Source organism: Marmota marmota, unplaced genomic scaffold (genome assembly GCF_001458135.2).
Source record: "Marmota marmota marmota unplaced genomic scaffold, marMar, whole genome shotgun sequence".
In the NCBI taxonomy this organism is placed as follows: domain Eukaryota; kingdom Metazoa; phylum Chordata; class Mammalia; order Rodentia; family Sciuridae; genus Marmota; species Marmota marmota.
In genome coordinates this window covers 4,240,247-4,260,826 of record NW_026000241.1, presented here as the reverse complement: position 1 = coordinate 4,260,826, position 20,580 = coordinate 4,240,247, and the positions used below count along the sequence as shown (strand labels likewise).

At 49.2% G+C, this 20,580-nt stretch overlaps 1 protein-coding gene across 1 annotated transcript in view; it reads left to right on the top strand.

Annotated features, from left to right (window-relative positions):
• Brd4 (bromodomain containing 4) overlaps positions 1-20,580 on the top strand; it is a 44,256-nt gene that overhangs the window by 16,068 nt on the left and 7,608 nt on the right. Inside the window, 10 exon segments of the mRNA XM_015489170.2 lie at positions 260-549; positions 1,071-1,433; positions 2,171-2,299; positions 8,093-8,302; positions 8,904-9,103; positions 9,503-9,798; positions 10,807-10,917; positions 20,316-20,368; positions 20,507-20,574; positions 20,576-20,580. The exon segment at positions 20,576-20,580 is cut by the window's right edge and continues 273 nt beyond it. Coding sequence (XP_015344656.1) covers positions 260-549; positions 1,071-1,433; positions 2,171-2,299; positions 8,093-8,302; positions 8,904-9,103; positions 9,503-9,798; positions 10,807-10,917; positions 20,316-20,368; positions 20,507-20,574; positions 20,576-20,580 — 1,725 coding nt within the window.

The following is a 20,580-nucleotide window of genomic DNA, read 5'->3' as shown; positions in this document are numbered from 1 at the left end:
AGCATGAATTTTCTGTTCCTTTATCCCGTCTTTGAAGTAACATTTGTGCCTAAATGGGAAGTTATGGTCACGATGCCCCAGAAATTGTGGTGCTCTCCAGGCCTGGGGCTTATGAATGGGTTGGTACAGTGGCATCTGGGGTATGGGTGACATTGTCTCTGGGACAAATGCACCATGTATTTGTGTGCTAGTACCCTGGCAAAGTCAGCCAGGGTGTTTAGTACAACTTCTAACTTCCTGTCCTTTTTATTATTGGTAGGGACAGCAAAACCTGGCGTCTCCACGGTACCAAACACAACTCAAGCATCAACTCCTCCGCAGACCCAGACCCCTCAGCAGAACCCTCCACCTGTGCAGGCCACACCTCACCCTTTCCCTGCTGTCACCCCAGACCTCATCGTTCAGACCCCTGTTATGACGGTGGTGCCTCCCCAGCCACTGCAGACACCCCCACCAGTGCCGCCTCAGCCACCACCCCCAGCTGCTCCAGCCCCACAGCCTGTGCAGAACCATCCACCCATCATCGCAGCCACCCCACAGCCTGTGAAGGTGAGCATCTAGAGTTCTGGCCAGTTGCTACCACCAAGGAATGGGGTCTTACAGGAGACAAGTAGTCCTGTCCTTTCTAATGGTTTGTGCAGAACCTGTCCTAGGCACTGACCAGGTCATCTCACTATGTATTTCATAATCATATTACATTCCCCAGTGGATACCTTCCCCCTTCCTCTGTCTCTAATTTAGACTGCATGTTTGCAGGTGTCATCTGAATAGTTGTGCCTACTGTGGGAAAGGTCTCTAGCATTTTGTAGGAAAGGGCTTTATTAGGCTTCTTTGACCTGAATCCTACACTCAGTTGTGTACTTTCTCCTATCACCGTCTTTTCCCATCCTAGCTACAAAGCAGAGTGATAGGATCTCCCTGTCCTCAATCTTTTGCCTGCCCAATTACCTTTGAGCCCAATCACTGAGAATGTTGAGACCCTGTACAGGGCCTGGTTTAGGGGAGATCCGAGGAGCGGCTGTACTGGCTGCCATATTTGACCGAGCCTTTTACACCTATACTTCTGGCAGACAAAGAAGGGGGTGAAGAGGAAAGCGGATACCACCACTCCCACCACCATTGACCCCATTCATGAGCCACCCTCACTGGCCCCAGAACCCAAGATCACCAAGCTGGGCCCCCGGCGGGAGAGCAGCCGGCCTGTGAAGCCCCCAAAGAAGGATGTGCCAGACTCGCAGCAGCACCCAGTGCCAGAAAAGAGCAGCAAGGTATCGGAGCAGCTCAAGTGCTGCAGTGGCATCCTCAAGGAGATGTTCGCCAAGAAGCATGCTGCCTACGCCTGGCCTTTCTATAAGCCTGTGGATGTGGAGGCTCTGGGCCTGCACGACTACTGTGACATCATCAAACACCCTATGGACATGAGCACAATCAAGGTGAACCCTCACTCCCCTGGGTTGGAGGGTTAAGATGGGGCAGAGGCCTCCCTCCCCAGCTTTCCTCCTAGACCAGACCCTGGCCTTCAGCTTCCACAAACTGTGTAGCTATGTACTTTCCCAGCTGCCCAAAGAAACCTGGTGCCACCTGCTGGGAGTTGGGGGATGTGCATTGAGACAATGTGCTTGGCTATTTTGGTTGCAAGCAGTGGTGCTGCCCCATTCTCCTTATCAGGAGAACTGAGATGTGTCCTCCATTGCCTTGGTAGATGTTCCAGAAGAGCTTGGGGATTGGTGATTTTGCCAGGCTCTCTGTGATAGAGAGGACCTTGCTATCGCCTCTGTGGGAGAAAAAGTATATGCAAAAATCTGAACTGGGTGCAGCCCTCCTTTCATCTTCTCTTCTTCAATTCTGGCCTAACTTTTGCCTCCTGGGATTCTGTCTCTTACCCTTTAGCCAGTCACAGTGACAACCCAGGTGAACTTGATTTGTTAAGCTGGGAAATTCTCTGCCCAGAGACTTGCTTTTGAGTGTCTCCTTGGGCATCTGATGCTGAGAACTGGGGCAATAGCTTCTCCCTTCCATCACCACCACCACCTGGGCCTGATTTAAACCAAGAGCCACTAAGAAGCCAACCTGCTCCTTAAGCAGCTTTTGCTGCTACCACATTCAGTGGCTACCTCCCCATTAAAACACAGGCAGACAAGGCTAAATGGAACCTGTCTTGTTTTTCTAGTCTAAATTAGAGTCCCGTGAGTACCGTGATGCTCAGGAATTTGGGGCCGATGTCCGATTGATGTTTTCCAACTGCTACAAGTACAACCCTCCTGACCATGAGGTGGTAGCCATGGCCCGAAAGCTCCAGGTGAGGCTTTGGGGAGAAGGGGTCAAATCTCTTAGGAATATGAGCAGATTTAATTTCAATTACTTTGTGATAATGCCACATAGTTTTGGAAGTGTTGATTCAACTCAAACTAATGCATGCATTAAAGTTGGGGTTATTGAAGCAGGATGGCTGGTTTTGGGGGGGGGTGCTCCATTGAAAGCCCCCTCCTTACCCTCCACCTACATTCTGATGCCCTTGGCCATAAAAGCGTATGTGCTGTGCATGGCCCAGACTCCTCTTTAAAATAGACTTGTCTGAAGTCAACAGGAGACACTCTTGCCAGGTAAACAGTTCATTGCACTTGTGAGCCAAATTAACTGCTCACCTGGGTTTCTTCACCAAAGCCTTGAAAGGCTTTGTTTGCCTTTTGACTGCAGAGTGCCTCTTTCTTGATGGTTCCACATGACCACAGTTCTCTAAAGGGAGGAGTTTGAGGACCCTGTCCTTCGGGTTAAGTCCTGGGTAGTAAAAATCACACATGGGGGAGATTTTAGCATAAATGTATAAACTGATTCTGCTTTTAAAGAAAGAAAAATTAAGTACTAGGAAGTAGATACCTGATTATCTTTGGGTAATAAGAATTTTGGAGATACAGGGCTGGGGGTGTGGTTCAGTGATAGGGTGCTGTCCTAACATGTACAGGGCCCTGGGCCCGCTCATGCACGCACACACACACACACACAAAAAAAAACTTTTTAAAGAATAAAATCATTATTTAATGCTTATTTATAACCTGCTTTTTGAAATTCTTAGAAAGTAAGCATATATGATCATATAAATTCCCTATCTTCCCAGGGCCGTAGGTTGTTTCTGCTTTCAGATTTCCTAGCAGGCTTAGGGCTAAGCCACCTGTTATCACAAGATACAGGTTTACTGGTTGTGGGTCTCAAAGCTTTCTTCTGCCTGGTTTATACAGCCATCTGCAGAGTTCTTCTGAAATTGAGGACTTTGTAAGCTTTCGGTGACTTGTGAGTTTGTGCTACACAGAGGTTACCTGAGTCCCACTTGCCCACCTTTCAGTTCTACCAGTTCCGTACACTGTCCCAGACTCATACCATAGTGTCTTCCTTCTTCTCCATTGTTATGTAGCCCCATCCTGGTTCTGTCATTCAGCCTGTATCTGGTCAGGGGCTGTGTTTAGTTTAGAGGATATGTTCTCAAATTCTGGCATAAGAAATAAAACATTTCCTTGTAGGGCCAGGTGAGCTTGCTCTTGCTAACGTGGACCTGGCCTTATTACTCAAATGCATGCTCAGATTTAAAGATTTTTATATTTAGGACTTGTTTCTTTGTTTTATTTTTCCTGAATTTGGCAGGGAGTGGAGGGTTGTGCTCCCTTTTCATGTAGTGCTACCCATCTTCATAAAGACGACTGCCCCTTTGCCCCTTAGTGTTTACATGTCCCATTCTTGGAACATTTTTTCGTTGTAGATGGATGGACATGATTAAATAAGTCAATTTATTTTTACGTGGTGCTGAGGCTCGAACCCAGGGCTTCACACATGTAAGGCGAGCGAGCGCTGTACCACTGAGCCACAACCCAACTCACATGTCCCATTCTTTTTTTTTTTTTTAATTTCAATGTTTATTTTTCAGTTTTCGGCGGACACAACATGTTTGTTTGTATGTGGTGCTGAGGATCGAACCCCGGCCACATGCATGCCAGGCGAGCACGCTACCGCTTGAGCCACATCCCCAGCCCCACATGTCCCATTCTTGAAAGAGTTCAGGCTTTCTAATTTTACTGCAGTTCTTATACAGGACCACCTGGTGGCAGTGATGGCTACAGATTTGTGTTAAATGCTTCCCTCCTTCACTCCCTATTCTCTTAAGACTGTTAGCTTTTACCCATGTTAGATAGTTGTGCCCTTTCTTTATCCTTATGAATACAGCAGAACCCAGACAAGTTCTCTGCCAGCCCTGGAGAGTGCTGTTTTGAGCCACTTTGTTAGGGAAAGGGAAGAAAAAGAAAGCATCCTCTAATATGTTCTAGCTCTCTTTTCCTAATTTGTGTATCTTTTTCCCTATCCTCAGCTCAAACCGTAGAGCTGCTTTCTCTTCACAATTTCTGCTTTTCCCAAAAAAAAAAAAGTTTTAGGGGTTTTAAGGCATGGTGATGCACTTCTGTAATACAGCGGCTCAGGGGAGCTAAAGCAGAATTGCGAGTTCAAAACCAGCCTCAGCAACTCACTGAGGCACTGTCTCTAAATAAAATACAAAAAAGGCCTGGGCATGTGGCTCAGTGGTTAAATGCCCCTGTATTCAGTCCCCAGTATCTATCCTTTTGGGAAGGGTTGAACCTGTTTAGACATGCAGTTTTTTAACCTGTAGTACTGCCATTGAGATGCTTGCCTCTGAAAATATTGCCATCTCTCCCTACCAGGAGACAGGTAGCCTTAAGTTCTTCGATATCAGCTTGGGTTTGGGGGTTTTTGTGTTGGGAGTGGTGTACCAGGGATTGTATTCAGGAGTACTAGACCACTGAGCCACATCCCCAGCCCTACTTTATATTTTATTTAGAAACAGGGTCTCATTGAGTTGCTTAGCACCTCACTTTTGCTGAGGCTGGCTTTGAACTTGTGATCCTCTGTCTCAGTGTCCTGAGCCACTGGGATCACAGTTGTGCACCATTGCGCCCAGCGGCATGGTTTTTGATGACTAGAGTTTTCATTGGGGTGGGGGAGAGTATGACAGACATAGACAAAGCCCTTGCCCTTGCTTACTGTTTAAGAGGTATTGGGACCTGCTTAGTTAAGTTTCTTAATTGGGTTATGCCAATGGAGTGGGATTTATCTAAAAAGTTAAATAGAAAAGAATCTATTTCATTTTCCTCCTTCAGCCACTTAAGAAAATTTGTATCTACCAGTCTGGCAGCCACAGTCACAAAGATGGCCAGTTGACTTCTAGACTTAAGAATTTCCTCTGGAGCCTAAAGGAGGCATGGGCTGAAGGCCATCCGTATATCCAGAGCTGCTGCTGGCCCTGCCTTCTACTCTCTGTTCTGTTATATAAGAGTAATTTAGAAAGTTTGGTAGTGATTGCAGTCCATGTGGCTATCACCAGAGATTTATTTGCAGAAGAAAAAAAATCACAAATTCTAGGTGATACACAGGTGTTTTATCGCAGTGAGAAAAAGTAAATGAAAAGTACATTGTGCTGCCTGAAGTGTATCCCAGAGGCAGGAAATGGTTTTGAGATAGGTGTACATGTGTCTTTATATCTTTATTTTAATATTTATTTTTTAGTTGTTGGTGGACAATACTTTTATTTTTTTTTTTTTTTAATGTGGTGCTGAGAATCGAACCAAGTGCCTCATGCAGGCTAGGTGAGCACTCTACCTCAGAGCTACAACCTCAGCCCGGTGTCTTTATATCTTACACACACAGCTGCATCCCTAGCACCTGGCACCTAGTGAGCCTCCCACTTCCTGTGTCCTGTAGCTCCAACTCTTGGCTCCAGATCTGGTTCATCTGGGAGTCTTGAGGCACTATGGTCTTCTAGCACCTGAGCATGTCTGTTTCATTAAAGGGAGGAGTGTGCTTCCCCTGTGGATCAGTTGCAGCCTGTGGTATGTGACCCTGGGTCAGGATTTCTAGCAAGAAGAGATATTTGGCTTTGAAATTAGCGGGGCATGCTAAGGCTGAGAAACACATATGACACATATGACCCATAGAGGAAGGAGTTGGGAGATATTGGACGCCAGATGGAGATCTGGGCCCACCTTGACAGCTGGACCCAACCAGGACAGTTCCAGCCCTGCCTGATGTTAGTTTCTTATCCCAGCTTGCTTCCTGTCTTGTACTCCTTGTTGTTTGGTCTTGGCTTTGGGTAAGACATACTCAAGGAGTATGAGGAAGCCTCAAAGTGAGTGCCTCCCACCTTCATCCCCATTGTCCAAAATAACCACAGTCTAGGGCGGAGGAACAGAGATGTCCTTGTGGCAAGGGTAATGTTATCTCAAAGCCAGCCCAGAGAGACTGCATATACAGACAAGTGACCTGAAGCAACTTTCACTCTAGGCCTTCTGACCTGAGGAGAGTTGGTTACCTCTTTTTGTGATGTCCTGATATCCTGACATGTCTCAGAAACACTATCCTTCCCTCTGCTTCTTTCCTGAAGGCCTGACTCTTCTAGGATCTTGTGGCCCTAGCTGCCCTTTATGGGACCTGAGCCTATCCATATCTAAGATGCTCTGGTGGGTTGGAGTTGGGGTAGCAGCTCTCCTGGCATGTGACCAGGTGCTGTGGGGCTTAAGGATTTTGCATGCTGCCCCATTGGGGGCCTTCTCTGTTATGAAACTCCTTCTTCCTGCCTGGTTTCTTCTCAACAGGCTGTAGTCATCTCTTGTGTATCTTTGTCCTTGTCCTTGTCCTTGTCCTTAGGCCTGCTCAAGAATTTATTTCTGAATAGATTAGAAAGTTATTGCTCTTCTAGTACTTCATCAGCCAAACCACTGAACACACCACAGAATCCCAGGTAGGGCCCTACTGGAAGAAGCTGTGCACTGGGTGGCCTGAAGGGGAGGGAAGTGACATGTTTTGTTATAGAAGACACCCAGCTGCCTGGAAGAGGAAACCTGAGAGTGTGTTTCTTGATCCTTCAAGAGGGAGTCCTAGGGCAGGCTTCAGCAAGTGTGCACTGAGTTGGAACAGCAGCCTCAGTGCTTGGCCCCACGCACTGCTCTCTGAAGCATGAACACCCACTTAGGGAAGGTACCTTTTGTTGTATGTATTGCTGCGTTGATTACTTTGTTCTGTGATTAAAGCATGTCTCAGAGTCCTGCTAGGAGGTCTGGGAGTGGCTGTCTGGTAGAAAACTTGCCTAGCATGTGTGAAGCCTGGATTCTATTCCCAGCACCATAAACAACAAAAAATCCTACCAGGAAATCTGTTCCTTTGACTTTTGTCCAGAGCAATCACTGGATTGATGGTGGAGTCATCAGAATACAGGGGGGAACCTGCCAGCTGGTTTGCATGTCCTTACCCTTGGAACCCCAGATGAGGCTCCTGTTCTCTGAGCTCTAAAACCTCGCATAGTTCTATATGACTTTTGAATCTTGGAGTCAGGAGATCTTAGGGTCTCTTGGAATGAATTCCTATGCCTAGTCATCTCCATGGCCTCTGCTCAGGTCACTTGCACTTCACAAGGTGACTGAGCCTTTCTTCAGTACACCCATACCTCTACCTTATGTACACTGAAGCTGTCTCAGCCAGGAACTTGGCCCTACTAATGTGAAGAATGGGGATATAAACTCAAGCATATGGTCTTGCACTCTGCCAGGCACACTCCCATCTTGTGGCCTTTGCATATACTCTTCCCTCTGCCTGCAAGGTTCTCTGTAATGGCAATTCTTATTGCGTCCTGTGGAATCAAAGGCTGGCAGAGCCTCCTGTTCTGGGAATCATAGATCTGATGGCGGGCAGCAGCCTCAGGGCACTATTTCTTAGGGTTTTGCCTTGAGCCCAGCATTTTTCAAGCACCCTCAAACTAATGTTCTCAGTGAGCTGGACCTGAGTCATTGTGTACCCTGTTCAGTGAGTACCAGCCATGTTAGGACTTGGCCCTACTAATGAGTTAGTGAGATTTGAGAAAGGAGTGTTGAATGACCTGAGCCAGAGGGCATGAGCCAGCTCCTCACCACCCATGTTAGTGGCAGAGAGGGGTCCTCATCCTTGCATCCTTCTTTTACCCTCTTGCATACTTCCCCGTTGAGTTGACCCCAGTAGCCAGTAAGATCAAGGTGACCCTTGCGGGCATGGCTTCCCTCCCCAGGATGTATTTGAAATGCGCTTTGCCAAGATGCCAGATGAGCCTGAGGAGCCAGTGGTGGCTGTGTCCTCCCCAGCAGTGCCACCCCCCACCAAGGTGGTGGCCCCACCCTCATCCAGTGACAGCAGCAGTGATAGCTCCTCGGACAGTGACAGTTCCACTGACGACTCTGAGGAAGAGCGAGCCCAGCGGCTGGCTGAGCTCCAGGAGCAGGTGAGGATACCAGCCTTCAGAGTCCATGGACCTAGAGGTTTCTGAGTGATGTCCCTTATGGCCTTTCCCATCTGCTAGATCAAGTACGTGTTGATCATACACGTAGTATTGGGGGAGGGGGGCTCATTTTTCTGAGTAAAGATGAGGCTTCTGTGTCCTTTCCATGTCTGGAAGGAGGAGGCCATGCCAGGATATCCATCTCTCCTGGGGCTGGCTGTCGGCTTGCCCCCTCCCTCCAAGCTAGTCATTGGGTCCTTAGTGCTTGATGTATCTGTACACTCTAGCCCAACCTCTGAGGAACCCTCCTTGTTAGCATCTCGGGACCAGGATAGCCAAGGGCCGGCTTGGACAACTCCTCCCCTGAGGAGGACCCTGGCATACTTTGGAATTTGGGGAATGGGTGAGCATGGGAACTTTGGAATCTGATTATTGAGGCAGGTCACTTGACTGAGGGCCAGCCCTACCTCTGCTTCCTGCTCTGCCATACCCTGATTCTTGGGGCCCCATGGCGTCCTTGTACTATATAGTTTGATGCCCGGGGTGTGGGTTATAAAAAGGAGATCTCAGCCCTGGATATAAATCTTGCCTGTCTGCTCTACAGCTCAAAGCCGTGCACGAACAACTTGCAGCCCTCTCGCAGCCCCAGCAGAACAAACCAAAGAAAAAGGAGAAAGACAAGAAGGAAAAGAAAAAGGAAAAGCACAAAAAGAAAGAGGAAGTGGAGGAGAATAAGAAAAGCAAAGCCAAGGAACTTCCTCCCAAAAAGACGAAGAAAAACAACAGCAGCAACAGCAGTGCAAGGTCTGTGCTTCCCAAGTCTACTCTGGGTGGGGACCCTCTGTCCAACACACCCATGGTGAGGTGGGCCAGGCCGGCAGACACTCACTTGCAGCAACATTTAGTTGTTCTCTGTTCCCTTTTCTCTGGGATGAGTCTTTGGAGCTCCCTGTGTTTTGCAAGAGAGGATAGTATGGTGTAGACACCAAGGATGCAGCCACATCCCAGCTTGTGCATCCCTTGGTCAGTTTGTTGTCAGTTTTTACTAGGTATTCCCAGGGAATTAATTTCTCAAGCCTATTTCTTGTGAAGACCAGCTGGGTGGGGTGTGGGAAGCCCCCTGCCCCCATATACATGGAGGAATGAGTGCCTGGCTTCCTCAGGAGACCTGTTCTTGACGGTGTCTGCATCGTCCCTTCATAGCAAGAAGGAGCCAGCACCCATGAAGAGCAAGCCCCCTCCCACATATGAGTCAGAGGAAGAGGACAAATGCAAACCCATGTCATATGAGGAGAAGCGACAGCTCAGCCTGGATATCAACAAACTCCCCGGTGAGAAGCTGGGCCGCGTGGTGCACATCATTCAGTCACGGGAGCCTTCACTGAAGAACTCCAATCCCGATGAGATTGAGATTGACTTTGAAACTCTGAAGCCGTCCACACTGCGCGAATTGGAACGCTACGTCACCTCCTGTTTGCGGAAGAAAAGGAAACCTCAAGGTGCACTTGGGCCCTCTGGATATGGGGGTCCTTCTCATGGACACCCTCTCCTTTCTCCCTCTGTATCCTTCTTTTCCTATTGTAAAATCAATGTGCTCAACACAAAAACCTATGAAAGGTTATGGCATTTATGCTTCACCTATCAGAGCCTTCTAGATCCTCTGGCTCGTGGCTGTCTGCAGCCCACCTGCACCTCTCTTTTGAGCCTTACTCTTAGCTGAAGCTGTTTCCATCCTCAGCTACCTATCATTCAGTCCCCAAAAAGTTACCTCCTACCTCTGGAGCCAGGGTAGAGCAAGGCCAGGAGGAAAGACAGGCCTGCCATGTCCCAGGGATCTGTGTACTGACATTATGTCAGAACTGAGCCAAGCTCTGTCCTTCTCTAGTAGAGATATGAGCCTCTCTCCAGGCATGTTTTTCAAGTTGTGTATACCTCACCTTGGCGCATAAGTTTTCCCTTGGGACCACAGTACTTGGGATCTGTGTTGGAGCATTTTTGCTTACACTCTTTATATTCCCAGCCCAGGCTGGCTCCTCTTCAAGTGCACTGTATTATAATATCCACTGGGCCTCCATCCGCGTACTAGATGAGAGCTCTAGGAGACCACTGGGGTTCTTCTCTGTCTTGCTTTGTCTCTGGCATCATGTCTCTTATAGGTCCTTTTCACCCTCTGCCAGAAGGGTAACTTAGGGAAGCCCCAAGGCCAGCAGTACTTCACAATTGCTCTCTGACTTGTTCCCAAATCCCTGAGAAACCCTCCAAAGGATTTTCTAAGAAATTGATAGGGCCTTGAAATTCCAGCACAAGCCAGTGTGTAGTGGTTACTAGCAGGAAATGTGGGACCACTCAGGTCCTGTGACAGTGGCAGCTGGTAGGGACAGCGCTCAGACCCATGAAGCACAGGCTTCCCACTTGTCCTTCCTCTGGCATTTTGGATATGCCATAGCTAACAGCAGCCTCCTGGGTAGGGGTCTTACCTGACACAGTGTCTGTTGCTTGAATTGCAGCTGAGAAAGTTGATGTGATTGCTGGCTCCTCCAAGATGAAGGGCTTCTCGTCCTCAGAGTCAGAGAGCACCAGCGAGTCCAGCTCCTCTGACAGCGAAGACTCCGAAACAGGTTAGGTGACTCCTTTGTAAAGCATTTTGTTAGACCCCTCCCACCAGTGCCCAAAGGCAACAGTCTGGCGAACTTGATGGGCTTTTCTGTCTGTCCATCTCCCTTGTTAACTTTTTCCCTGAGGGGAGGTGAGTAACCCTGTGCTGCAGTGGTCATTCTCTTTATGTGTCCCTCACACCCCCACTCCTGAGGCCTAAGCTAGGAAGGACTAGTAGTCAAAACCATTAACGCTGGGGTGGTGGCTCAGCGGTAGAGCACTAGCCTAGCATGTGTGAGGCCCTGGGTTCGGTCCTCAGCACCACATAAAAATAAACAAATAAAGATATTGTGTCCATCTACAACATATATATAACATATATGTGTGAGTGTGTGTGTGTGTGTGTGTGTATACACAATACCTTTGTGTCCTCCTACAACTAGAAAATAAATACTAAAAAAAAAAAACATCGACACTGCAGAACTCAGGTGGGTAACAAGCAGGGGACTAGGTCTTCAGAACTGTGGGTATTGGCGCCCAGGTGATGCCATCACCTTGGTGTGGCCCTGCCTAGCCTTTTGCCCCAGGGAAGACTGCATCCCTACATGTTGCCCACATCACTGTTGCATACAGTGCTATATTGCAGAGAATGTGCTTGGCCAGACTGGTGAGAACTGAGCCACCTGCAGCTGGTAGACTGCATTGCCAGTTTGCATTTGATCCCATTGTCGTCTGGGCTCTGGGCACTTAATCCTCTCCAGAGTGTGCTTACTACTGTGAAGAATGCTCCTTGTTCTGCTCTCATTCTGCATGTACCTGGACACCTATGTCCTGCTCTTCTAACAGTTCCTTGTGTTCTATGGATCTGCACTGGTGCCCCATCAGAGTCCACCTTCTGTGTAGCAGCTTTAGAGCTGGAGGGCAGGGGCAGGCAAGTGGCAATGCTGGGAGCTAGTTTAGGTAAGAAGGAGACTGCTTTCACTAGGTGTGTATTTTTCTCATTATTCTCAGGGGGCAAGTTCTGAGGCTGGCCTCAGGGAGGGGTAGAGAAGGAGCCGTGGAAGCTGGGAGGCCTGGTGCATATATCATATAAATGAGCTTGCCCCTGGAAAGGTCAAGTCCTATCAGCTGAGTAGATCAGCAGCCGAACACCTGGGACCCAACTGTGGGGTCCCAGGTGTGCTTTGCCAGGTGGATTGGGGTACACAGATCCGTCTGGAAACATGTATTTGAGTCAAGAGGTTCCTGGCATTTTCTTCCACAGTCCTATCACAGTTAGAATTTTAATCTAATTTGAAATAAATGCTAACCCCCACAAATTGAATGCATAGAAATAATGGCCTAATATTTCCAAAGAAGGTGAAGGCTTCTGTGCAGCAGTTGGGAGGATTCGTGTTGCTCCAAGGTGTATGTACATGGGGTCAAATGGACTGAGCCCACCTCTGCTTAAGGGTTCTGGGGTTGGGGGAAAAAGGCACTTCCGGACCTTGGGGTGGGCTGGGGCTTCTCCAGGCCTCCTGTAGTCTAGACTACCTCATTTTTGATCAGTCTAAATGAGATACAATCTGCTAAGGCACATTTATTCTACATTTCTTCAGCACTGGCTGGAGATACTGCCTGGGGCATGTTGTTGGCCTCCTTTGTTGCCATTCTTCACCTTCTGTTTTTTCCTAACACACCAACCTAACTTTTTTTATTACTTGTATTATTTCTCCCCCTCCTTACTTTTTTATTCTATCAGCCAGCAGGGGGTGCTGTACACCTGATCTGCCAAAAAGGTCTGGCCCTGGGCTGGGGGTGGGAGAATGTCAGGGGGGGGTCCTGCCCTTGACAGGGTGAATAGCTGTATTCTTAATCCCAATTAGCATTCCCGGTAGACACTGACTTTTTCACTTTCAGTGCCAGCCAAGCCTCCAGTTTTCCTTTCCTCTGGGTTTTTGCACATTTTGCGTTTTCTATCACGCTGCTCCTTCCAGGGGTTTTTTAGGTTTTTCTTCTAAAGATCCCACTAGCCAAAAGAAAACCTCCAAAGGCTGAACTGGCAGGGGACCTAATCACTAAAACAACTTGGCTGGATTGTGCAGGGGGACTGCTTTGGCTTGATGCTGTATTTTAGGGGGTTTATGATCATCATGTCTTAATTGCAAGTCTCTGACTGTGGAATTTGTTTCTGGTCCCCTCCAGTCCTCTTCTCCATGTTTGCTTTAGGCAGAAACCCTCCTGGGCTCCCACAGGTGCCCTGTCCCCACTCCTGCCACTGGCCATCCCACAACTCAATTTTCAGCAGCTCTCCATTGCTGCCTTTTTTTTTTTTTTTTTTAACTTCCCCCTTTAAAGAAAGTGGAAAGATTGTGCAACAAGTAATTTGAGAGTCCTGGGAACGGCCGTCCTGGCGGGATAGAGGGTGAGATTTACGGTGGTAGAACTGCTGGCTTGCATGCTCTCGGGCTCCCTTCATCCAGCTCAAACCACTCCCTTAGCTGCCTCAAGGGGGCTGTCCCCTCTTCCCAAATGTCCTCCCCACCGTGGGTGTTGCCTGGCTCCATTTTATCTTCTAAGTGCTGGCAAGCAGGGCTGGTGATGGAGCAGTAGCTTTTCCTTTGCCTTCTATATGCACTGGCAAGCTCTGTCATGAGCTGACTGGGCACTTCTGCTCAGGAGGGACCTACTATGAGTGGTTTGTATAGCAGATTCCCAAAGTGGGAGCACACATGTGGCAATGGTGAATGATGAAAGCATCTTTCTGCCACCCCATGCCACAGAGAATATTGTACTATTCCTGGTTGTGGGATAGGGGTGCCAGTAGGCAGCTCCTCCAATATCTGCTTTCCTAGGTCCCAAAGAAGCAGAGAAGTCCCATTTTCTATGGTGGATACAGGCAGCTCTGCCTTGGGGGAAGTGGAAAGGGTAGTGGGGTGCTGAAGATAGATAGTTCTCCTTGGTCTTTTGGAACTTGTTTTGCCCTTCTTGTTCTTATGTTTCCATGTGGATTGGAATTGAAATTCTTGAAAGGGCGTATTTTTGTTGCTTATATTAAGGATCAGTTCTGACTTGGTCCAGGGCATGAATCTCCAAAGAAACTGAAGAGTGGTGCTAAATCACTCTGGAAGAGGGTGGTAAATGGAGCCCTCTTCTGGCAGCCATCCATGCAAAAATGCTGCAGGCTGATCAGGGCTGGGATGCTGAACCTCTGGGGCCAGGTTGCAGTTTAGAGATACTGCCCAGATGAGAGTGTGGGGGCTGCTTTCCCAGCTGGGTCCTAACCACTGTGTATTTTCTTGTTCCCTGCCCAGCAGCACGCAGTGCTGTCCCACCACTTCCTCTGAACTGAGCTTTACTTGCGTTGTATGGTTTTCAGTGAACTTCAGTCTAGCTCTAGTATAGAACTACATGTTCATTGTTGGCTTATGCAGGATTAGTACCTGGATGTCCCCCTACCCCCACTTCTAGAGCACCTGCAGACCTGGCCTGGGCAGACTGGAGGCAGGCATTGTAGGTTCTCCCCTTCTCACTGCCATTGCCAGTGGGCTACAGCCTTTGCTTTCACCAGCACTGGGATCCAGTCTCCCTGGCATGAGGCATGGGATATCCTGGACTTTCCTCCAGATCTCACTTATCATGTTGCTGACATCTGGCACTTCTCAAATGCCGTGCACAGGTCTTGGTAGGCAGTGGTGGCCGCACAGTTTGCATCCCTTTCAGGAGCACCCCCACACCTATCTGTGCCAAGACAGAGGTTCCGGGACATATGTGGAGATTTTCTCTGATTTTGTCCTGGTCTTATGGTTACAGCAGAACGCAGTGCAGCTATTTTAGTCTCCTGATTTCCTTTTCCCAGGATTGGAGAGCATGTGGGCGTTTCTTACTAGCTCCAGGGTAAAAAGGAATGTTGGATGTTTTGGAAGGATTTGAGCTGGGAAGTGCAGAGAGAGGCCATGGGACACTCTTAACCACACAACCAGTCTGGGCTTCTTGGCCCCCAGAGTCTTTGAGGGACTCATTCCAGTCATATCTCTAGGCCGTGGCTTGCCTGCTCCCAGGGTATGACATTTGCCCTTGGAAAGGAGTGAAGTCCATGTAGGGGTTGGGGGTCTGCACAGCCATGTGACAACCGTATACAAACACACACACACACACACACACACACACACGAGTTACAGCTGGAGGAGTTTGGGGCTTCACTGGGTTGAGGGCCATCCTTATGGAATGTGGCCTACAGTGAAAGGCCATGGTGGGTGGGGTTTTCCCAGGCATGTGTTGAGGACCAGGGAGCAGTGTGTTATTGCATCCAGGACTCCAGCAGAGGTGTGGTTCTGCTGTTGCTACAAGGGTGGACTTGCTTGGTGCCCCTCCCTAATCCGGAAACCATGTTTGATGCCCTGGAAAAGGAAGGGAAGGACAAGACTTTCCTCCTTGGTCCTTCTCCATCCCCACCCCCTTCCTCAGTAGTGTCATGGAGTCTTCTTTATAATTCATGGGGTTTATTTATGTATGTTTGTTTTTGCTTTGGGGATCTAGAGGAATGCAAAGATGAGGCTCTGCTCTTTGCCTCCCTCATCTGGAGGTCCTGCACTCCACACCCCTGTCAGGGGTGGTGGTTCTCTAGCCACACCAAAGAAGAAGACTCGAGTTAGCAGATGACTGATGGGCTTAACATACTGGCTAGTGGGACAGGGAGAGGTGTCTGACATTGAAAGGGAACAACTTAGTAATGGTGAAGGAGATGTAGCAGGCAGGCAGTTGGGACACATATGGAACTTGTTAGTGGAAACAGGTGTTCTGTCTAGAAGTGTGAATAAGCTCAGGGCAATTTTGGAGAGGTCTGAACATGCTGGATCCATGGCCCTTCTAAAGGAAAGGTGGGGTCTGTTCCTGCCTTAGGCAGGGTTCCTAGTCTCCAGCACCATTCTCTCGTGCCCTGTCAGCCACTGGGGCACAGAAGACTGGCTCAGTCTGCAGTTCTTCTGTTCTTGTGACTTGATGGTACATTCCACACCATTTCTCTCACACTGATTTCTCTCTTCCTCTATGTAGGTCCTGCCTAATCATTGGACACGGACTCTTAATAAAACGGTCTTCAGTTCCAGATTCCTTCCCAGCAAGCTATAGCTTAAGTCCATTTTCTTCTGTGAAAGGGACAGGACTCCATCAAGTTATGGAATTCCTCAGAGCCCTGGGCCTGTCCCCTGGGGTGGATTAGTCATGTCCAGCAGCACACGCCTAATCCCGCCTTTGGGAAGGCTGCCTGCCTGGCCGGCTGCCCAGGCCTCCCTGTGCAAAGACTGCCTGGCTATCATGCCCAGCCTCCCTGGTCATCTGGGGTCCTTTGGGTGGGTAGCATCTCCTGGAGGGTGATGACAATCCCCCCATATACGTGTACATGTGGTGCTCCTCCATGTGCAAAGCCTGATCACAGTATATTTTCTTTCTTCATTCCCTCTTTTTCTGAGACTCCAGACCCTAAGTGCTTCCCTCTCAGGCCTTCAAGTGACTTTGGCCCAGGAAAGATTTCATTTAGCATAAGAAAGAATACTCTGACCTCCCCAGCTTCCCCATACAAGGAGTGGGGGCTTCAGAGACAAGTCCATCTGGGCCCTGGAAGACTCAGTGGGGCCATCCTGGTTGGCTTGATTAGGAGGCTATCACCAGCCACAGCTGACTCAAGCCTCCTGAAATCCTCCTTCCATCCCCATTATTTCTATTTCTAGAAGTTTATGTTGCCTGGTGGGCATTTTCTCAACTTCTTTGGCCTCTTTCCTCAAGAGGAAAGTAATTTCCAGAGCTTCTGGTGAGGGTCACTCCGGCCATCAACCACAGCCCCTTGTGGGCCACCTGCTGCCCATCTTTTGAGGGGCATTACCATTCCCCTAGAATGATGATGACAGGCACTGGGGCTGGGGCACTTGAGGGTGGCCACATCATCCAAGCCCTTCCAGGGGCACCAGATAGCTTTTTTTGCTCTAAAATTAAATATCAGCCCTTTTTTGGTCATGAGACCAGCATCTCAGCAAAAAATACTGCCTAACATGAAACGTTCCCTAAGAAACTCTGTCTGCATTCTAGAGGGCTCTTTTTCCCCTTCTTTTTAAAAAGTGTGTAGTTTACGTGTACTTCCTAGAGGTCTGCCATCTCCTGGAACCTTGGAGTCTGCCTTCTGGAGCTGGAAGCACATTGAGGAGGTGCCATTTATTGTCAGGTGGTGGGTGCCTGCCTGGAGAAGTCTGGCAGCCCTCCCAAGCTCCTTGTGTCCTTGTGCTGCTCACTGCTCCAGACCTGCTGTGGCCACAGGGTCTAGCCGTAGCTTCCCCCAAATTTCCCAGGGCCCTGCAGTGATACTTCTGAGTTCCTAAGCCACTCCCAGTCCTTTCCAGGCATCCGGCTTCCAGTCAGCTCCATTTGCCAAACAGACTATTTTGAGCTGCCCTTTGGCCTGCGCCTTATGTGTTCCCAGTGAACTTGGCTTGGCTGGGATGGGGCACTTTGTGCCCAGAGATTCCCACAGGACACTTGGGAAGCTGCTGGCATTATCTTTCTGGGAAGATTCTGCTGTCTTGGACCAAATGGCAGCCTGGATTCCCACAGTGTCTCAGCCACATGCCACCCCTTTTCTCACCCCGACAAGGTGTATGCAGGTTGTAGCTACAGTCCAGTTCTCCTGCTGGGTCCTCCTTGGTCCTTCTCCATCCCATCTTTCTTGCCTATGGGGCTTCCATCTGGCAGAGCATATCCAGAGCCCATTGAGCTTGAGAGCTCTATAGACTTAAGCTGTCACCTGTGCTGAGTGCCTGGGGAACAGCAGAGAGGACAGTACCCACACATTCTTCCTTGTCGGCAGCTTCCTGTTCCCAGGCAATAGAAGGATTCAGCCAAGGGCTAGCTGGGGTCCTTTTGGGGAGCTAGCGAGGGCTCGCTCCTCTTCTCTACCCAACCCCACACTGCCCTGCACCCTCCTTTTTGTCTCCTTGGCTGAAGTGGGGCTGGGTGGTGGGTGGGATGGGAGAAATCAGTGTTTTAATCAGATTTTACAAAACGTTTTATTCCTTTGTACAATTAATATCCTATGTAAAGATGAAATTTGTGTTGAGTTGAAGATTGTCATGGAATAAAGATCACACAGTACTTGAGGCCATCTCCATGTAACCCTTTCCAGAGAGTTTTGTGTGGGGGTGTCTGGGGCTGGTGTGTTGTGAAGCTGTGCACTTCATGTCTTGTCATCTTACTGGTAACTCCAACACAAGGCCCAGGCTATGGGAGCCAAATAGGGCTGTCCCAAAACACACTCCATCTCTCCTTGGCCCCACCACTGGCTCCTTTAGTCTCATCTGGGTCCAGCCTTCCACCTTCTCTCAGGAGACAAACCTGGAACACACTCCCTGTGAGCTTTCCGAGGCAGCCAAGACACTCCTTAGAATCCCCAGGAGCCCGCTGTACTTGGTCCCATGCCTGATCGGGTGGACCTCTGCTCAACTACCCCTCCTTTCTGTAAGGGAAAAAGGAATGCTTTGTTCAAGGATACTAGACAACGTGCCACCATGGCCCCACTCAGCCCCTTTCCACCACTGGACCGTGTCTGGACATATTTCTGAGGCTTCTCTAGGTCAGACTTCACATGGTGACCTCGCTTCTTTCCCTAACTTCCCTTTTCTGTGCCAAGTTTCCTCAGAAGTGTGCCCAGCATTTGAATAGCTACTCTGGCCCACCACCACCTTGCACTGGAACAGGTGCTAGAAGAGCTTATCCTGGAGAGGTCCAGGACTGCTCCTCCTATTCCTTGGTTCAGTGGCCTGTGCCTCGTAAGACATCAGAGCTCTGCAAACCTCACCTCACCTATGGTCCAGAGGCATCTAGCCTTTCCAGCTAGTGTTCCTCCAGCCTCACAGCAAACAGATGTTGCCTTGACCCTGCAGGCTTACCTAAACTGCCCTCTTTTGTATATCTCATCTACAAGAACACAACACCCCTCTAGATTTTTACTCCAACCTAGAGTCCTGAGCCCTGTATCCTGGTGTTTGGGTTTGGAACCTCATCTTTGGTTCCCATGTCCTAGATATCCTCACTTGCTGCCTTCACCATTTGTATGAGGAAGTGTGTCTATAGCTGCTGAGGTGTGTGTCCATGTCTTGTCTTTTGCCATGGAGTGGTGAGCTTTTATAAGGCATGAGGTTTTTTCTCATCCCTTTGGTGGCACACTGCACCTCAAGGTCATGCATCTCAAAAGCTTAGCACAGCCCTCGAGAAACAACTCTGAGCAGAGAGGTAGCCTCGATTTAGACAAAGCATACATCCTCTGAAACCAGCAGTAAGGTTTGGCATCCTGGCAAGGAGTTGAGGGGAAGCCAGGCAAAGGTACAAGGTATGAGATTCTTGCCTCCATGACAAGAATCTGAAAGATTCTACCTATATTACTTGCCAGCCTGGAGCACAGGCTGGGGTGGTTTCCTTCTCTGGAACTGGTACACCATCTGTTGAGGAGGCATCCAGCTGGTAAATATTCTTTAGCATGAACCTCTGGGAAAGGAGCAGAGGTGAGTGCACAGGCCATAAAGGATGTGTCAAGGAGGCAGGCACACCCCAGAAATGTCTACACGATGTCAATACCAAGCCAATGGCCCCGGAGAAGTTAGGGTACATGCTGTCTTCTCTGAAATATGTTGGCTCTGCCCCCAGAGAATGGACTTCTCCCCTGAGGGAAGAGGAAGCAGGCTGGTGTCCTCCTCCTTTGATAGCCATGACAGTGGGCATCTGCCCTGTTTGTACCTGTTCCTTCTGTGGAGGCTAATTTGCTTCCTTTCCTCTCCAAAGGTGCTCACTGGGGGGACCCTCTCTACATTCCCACTGATGGTACTTTCCTCACTCATCCTGTGGCTCTGCGACCAGGCTATGACAGCACTGGTCTCTCAACCCCAGCCATTGCTTCCTCTGGGACAATGGGAAGGTGAGGGTCTCAGAAGGCAATGCAATTAGAGGCCCCAGATTGCTACACTTTAGCTGTGTAACCCTGAACAAGTCTCCTTAACTTCTCAGCTCATTCTTTTCAGCTGTTCAATGAATTGGATCATTTTCAACATCATAGGTTATCCCAAAACAGCCAGTTGGGGTCCAGAGCACATGGACAACGAAAATGACATACGGATAGGGGGAGGCCTTGGGCAAGAACTCTTTAGCTCAATTTCCATTGTGGCCAGCAGATCATCCTTTAATGGCACTGGTGGTCAAGCTTGGCAGGAGAAGCTTTTTTCAGGCATAGCCCCCACTAGGAAAAGTGGATGGATAGGTGACACCCATCATTCCCTTTCCCATAATGACCATTCTGGATCAACCTAGATACCCTCTAAGCCCTGCACCCTTTTTTTCCTCTTCTGCATTCAAAGCCAGCTTATGACCTCCCCCAGAGCCTTACCACCTTTTTTTCTCTCTGCAGAGATGGCTCCGAAGTCAAAAAAGAAGGGGCATCCCGGGAGGGACCAGAAGAAGGTATGTGGCTCAGGGTCGTCCTCTCCCTTAGGTGAGAGCTGGCAGGCCACTCAGTTTTTGGCCCCAGGGGCACCTTGGGGCTGACTGGGCCTGTTGTGCCTGCCTGATATCAGCCTCTATATCTTTCTGTCTGCGCAGCACCATCACCACCACCATCAGCAGATGCAGCCGGCCCCGGCTCCTGTGCCCCAGCAGCCACCCCCTCCTCCCCA